The 4,699-nt window shown below is 45.5% G+C and overlaps 1 protein-coding gene across 1 annotated transcript; it reads right to left on the bottom strand.

Moving 5' to 3' along the window:
* Positions 1–352: 352 nt before the first annotated feature.
* On the bottom strand, positions 353–4,213 carry LOC146389298 (protein CFDP2-like). Its single transcript, XM_084924734.1, has 3 exons — positions 4,129–4,213; positions 655–1,368; positions 353–567 (listed from the first exon to the last, which is right to left on the bottom strand). The coding sequence occupies exons 1-3, from the start codon at positions 4,211–4,213 to the stop codon at positions 353–355; spliced, it is 1,014 nt and encodes a 337-aa protein (XP_084780860.1).
* Positions 4,214–4,699: the final 486 nt, after the last annotated feature.

Below are 4,699 nucleotides of genomic sequence, written 5' to 3' on the forward strand. Positions count from 1 at the left end.
TTGCAGTTGACTTTACAAACGAGCCATCCACCTTCCTGATGTTATCATTCATCGTCTTGCACTTGCCACTGAGACTACGTATGGTCTGGTACAACACCCTGTAGTCTTGTCGTTCGGCCGTATTTTCAAGTTCCTCGGTGACTTTGTTCCAGTACGCCTCACGGTCTGCTTTCATCTTCAGCCGCACCTCACGGTTTAGCCTACGATACTTTTCAAAGTTGGTTAGCTTGGCCTTCTTGCGTTCAACGACCAGGTCGAGACACTCGTCCGAGATCCACGGTTGTGTGCGACGCCGGGCGGGTGGGCACAGCGGCTTGGCGCAGTCCAAGATGGCTTCCGATATTGTTTGCTCTTATTTGTTGGCATCGTCGCTCAGGGGGAGGAGGGCGAAGCGGTTCGATAATGCGATCTGGAATTCTTGACGGCGGTCATTGTTGTTGAGGTGATGCCAGCCCAGCCTGGGCAGTTTGGGTGTTGGCTTCTTCGCTCGTTGGAGCTTCAGGCGCACTCTGGCACGGACAAGATAGTGATCAGAGCCGCAGTCGGGTCCGCACATCGCCCGGACATCTTGCAAGGATGATCGGAACCGGGTGTTGATGAGCACATAGTCGAGTAGCGCCAAGTCGTTTCCTCTTGGGTTGCGTCATGTCAGACGGTGCTTGAGCGAGTGTTGGAATAGCGTGTTCCCGAGGACCAGTTTGTTGGCGGCGGCGAATGACAGCAATCCTAGCCCGTTGTCGTTCATTTTTGCATGGCTGAACTTTCCCATCGTCGATTTCCAGCCAGTGCGGTCTTCTCCGACGTGGGCGTTCATGTCGCCGGCGATCATGATCATGCCGGTTTGAGGTAGGGACTCCAGGACGTCTTGCAGGCAATCATAGAAATCATCTTTAGACGTGTCGGAGTTCATTTCGGTCGGTGCATAGACCGCAATGATGTGTAGCTTGATTGTACCGTTGACAGTTAGGACGGCGATACGGTCAGATATAGGTTGGAAGGCCACGACGCTCGCAGAGAACCGATGGTGTACCATGAAGCCGACTCCGGCTTCTCTTTTGTCGCCGCCCAAGTAATACAACGTCATCTTTTCGTCCATGGCTGGCACTTTGACGGAGACAGTGCCAGTTCCAGTCAGCCGAAGTTCCGACAGGGCCGTTATCGAGATGTTGAGTTTTGAAAGTTCACGGGCGATGATCTCCTTCTGCCCAACATGGTGACCAGTTCTGACATTCCACGCTGCAATGTTGATCGGCGTCTTGGGCGTGAGATGATGGACTTGATGGCCAGTAGTCCATTTCCCACCAGCGCTCTGGGTCCCCAGCGCTGGCGCATCGGCTGCCCCGGATGCGGTAGCATTGGTTGATAAAGCTGATCGTTGAGATTCCCAGTAAGAGTTTAATGAATAAAAGCTTATCTTTGAACACTTTCAGCAGCACACCACACGTGCATAGCTTCTCTCAGAGTCTTCAGATAAAGACCAGCAGTTTTCAGGTTTCAGTCGTAGAGGGTTCCAAGTAGAAGATGGTGAGTCGGGTCAGCAATTTGACTAGAAGCATACGTATTTTGACCTTTTTCCTGTTTGTGAATTTAACCCCCAGGGTGAGACTGAAAATGAGTTATACTGTGACTTTGTTATACTGTGACTTTGCCAGATTTGCCATCATGTGAGTTCTTGTTCTTCCATAAAATGAGCCTCAGTTTAAAGGATGCTTTGACTGAAGGAGGCTCAAATTCTCAAAGATTCAATTCAGTTTTATTTATGTAGAGCTAAATCACACCAATATCCACCTCAAAGTGCCTCATTGTAAGGTAAACCCTACAATATAGAGAAAGCACCAACAAGAGCAAGCAGTTTGGTGACAGTGGGAAGGAAAAACTCCCTTTTAACAGGAAGAAACCTCTGGCAGAACCAGGCTCAGGGAGGGGCGGGGCCATCTGCTGCAGTTGGGCATGAAGGGAGGACAACAGGACAAGGACACGCTGTGGATAAGAGGAGTGTTTAGGACATCTTGAGAGTAACAAATGACAGCAGTGCAGCCTCGAAGTAAATGAACTAGTTTTCTGAGCTCGCTGTGAGAGGATATTCCTTATTAGAGACATCGCACAAACATATTTGCCTAGTACGCACATTGAAGGACATATGCCTGTTGACTCCGAGACACAGATTAAGAGTTGCACTGATTAATGTAAAATAAGAGCCATATTCATAACTTTGGGAGTATGAGTTGAATTCACAGTATCTTCAGTCTTCCCTTCAGTAATTACATTTTTCATTAATTTTTGCTGAGTTTATTTGGTTTCTTTTTGTTTCTTTTTTTTTGCTTTCATTTCAGTTTGATTTTATTGTTCTTGAAATGTTCAGTGTGTTTTGTTAAAGTTTCTTTGTAAAAAAACAACAAAACCCTTACAGTGTCAGTTTTCATGACTTATGACAGATTTCCTAGATGGAAAGTTTCCATTTTCACCACCATCCTCCAGTTCAGGGCTGAGTGTGAAGCAGCAGGAATGAGAATCAGTATGTCCAAGACCACAGTCCTGCTCCTGTCATATCTCAAAGACCTCATAGTACCATATTATCTAAAACAGAGCCGTTCTCTCTCAGACTGCTGGTTTATTTGTGGTTCCTAGACAAGGCAGAGCCTTCAGCTATTAGGCCAGTCTGTCCAGTTCATTTGATCTTTTTTCTTTATCAGAATGTGACCTTCAGCATGGCTTTTTGCATATCTGTCAAACTTACATGTTTTGGATCATCGTTGCACAAAGACAACCCAAATTAATGATGTCATTCATTAAGGGACAGAAGCTTGTCCCACACAAACCTCCTGTCCTGTGTGGAACAAAGAATTCCCCCATTTGTTAAATCATGAATTGTGTGAGATTAACCACATTTTTTTGGAAAGCTAAATTCAGTCACACCCAGGCCTGATTCCTGCCAGATGAATCATGAAATCACTTAAATAGACCTAAAAGGCTAAAAGATTTCTAAAAGCAGCACATCATGCCACAATCTGAAGAAAAGTCTGAGGAATAAAGTGACTGACATCTGTAAGGGTAGAAAGAATTACAAGGCCCTTTGTAAAGCTTTAAGACTCCAGGAAACCACAGGAGAGCCGTTATCCACACATGAAGAAAAGTTGGAACAGTGGTGGACCTCTTCAGGGAAGTCCGGACTAACAAGATGACTCCAAGAGTCCATCAACGATTCATCCGAGAGCTCATAAAAGAGCCCAAGAGTTCTGTAATAGTAACAGAGGCGAAGGTTTCAACTAACCACTCACTCTACCCTCACCTGTGTTCGTGAGCTCTTATAAAATGAAATGAGATACACACGACTTAGATGATTTTGCTTGATGGGGTGTCTGGACTCTGCTGGTAAGTGTTTCTACGTTTCTTAGTATTGTTTAGTTTGCTTGTTCGTCCTGGTTTCATCATTCCTGGTTGTGAGGTCTTGTTCATTCCAGTCTGCGTGGTCCATCGTGTATGGTTGTTTCTGTCTCCCTGATCTTTCTCCCGGGCTCCATGTTTCTCAGTTAGTTATTCTGGTCTCTTGCTGATGTCATGGCACACAGCAGCAGGTCTCCCCAGCCTTGGGAAGTGAAGTAAAAATGTAAATGTTCTCTTCAGAGATGTTTGAAAGATAAATGATTTTCATAGTTTGCTTGTAAAGGCATTGACACGTGATGCATTGTGTTGTTATCAGGTGTGTTTTGTTAACGAGCATCTGTGCAGCATTACACATGTTATTTCAGAGGTCTTGTCCTTTATTTCTGTCGTGGTTTGATTATGTTCACCGTACGTCCTTGAAAATGACCCGTAGCTTTTCTGGTATTGCTAAAGTATCCAAAGAGTTGCAGGATCCCAGCAGGGCGTAATGCTGTAGTACTCCTCGACTGGAATGTCTGTCTAAGCTGCTGGACTGGGACAGCGGCATTCTGATCATATGCACAGGCATGAGTCAGGAGAGACGTGTGACTGCGCACCGGGGAAACACTAAACTTCAGGGTCAGCTTAGCCCGCATGTATTTGCTTAGCTGCTAAAGGCTAGGTGAGGAAAGAGACCACACCCCCATGCCAGCAGGTTTTCAGCTACTTCAGGTTTCTGACTACTGAATCACCTGATTATCTGACCTTTGACCTTTGTGAGGAAGGAGAGAATAAAACAGCTGCTTCTCTCATATTCTACAGAGCAGTCCACACAGTGTCCTCCATCCATCCTGACTTTCTCTTGCCACCTCAGCCAGGTGACAGATGTTTGTATGGTTCCTCATCTCAGGCCGGCTGCGAGAGAGCAGCTCTCGTCCAAGTCTGCTGAGGACGAGAAGCTAGTTTGGGACTCTTTACCATTTATTGAGAGAGCAGAAGTAAAAACTGAAGCTTTTTAATATATGGAGTCTCATTAAAAGTCTCATTAAAAGTAATGCAAATGGTATATAAACACTGAAAGCACAAAGTAAATATACCAGCCGCCTGAGGGTCTCTGTTTCCGTCGCCAGTCTTCATTCAAGCTTCCATCTCTAGCAGTGTGACTCTGAAGTGCTGTACCGTATGTTTGTATGTTTCCTCCCCAACAAACAACAATGTTGACCAAAAGTTTTGCACCGTCAAAGGCAACAGCGGGTGCCTTTGCTTTCATTCTATAATACTGGATTTATTTTTCTACAATGGTTTGAACTTTGAGAGTTTAAACAAGAGAGAAAAG

The sequence above is a fragment of the Perissodus microlepis genome, chromosome 4 (assembly GCF_051167445.1).
Source record: "Perissodus microlepis isolate ML-2025 ecotype Zambia chromosome 4, ASM5116744v1, whole genome shotgun sequence".
In the NCBI taxonomy this organism is placed as follows: domain Eukaryota; kingdom Metazoa; phylum Chordata; class Actinopteri; order Cichliformes; family Cichlidae; genus Perissodus; species Perissodus microlepis.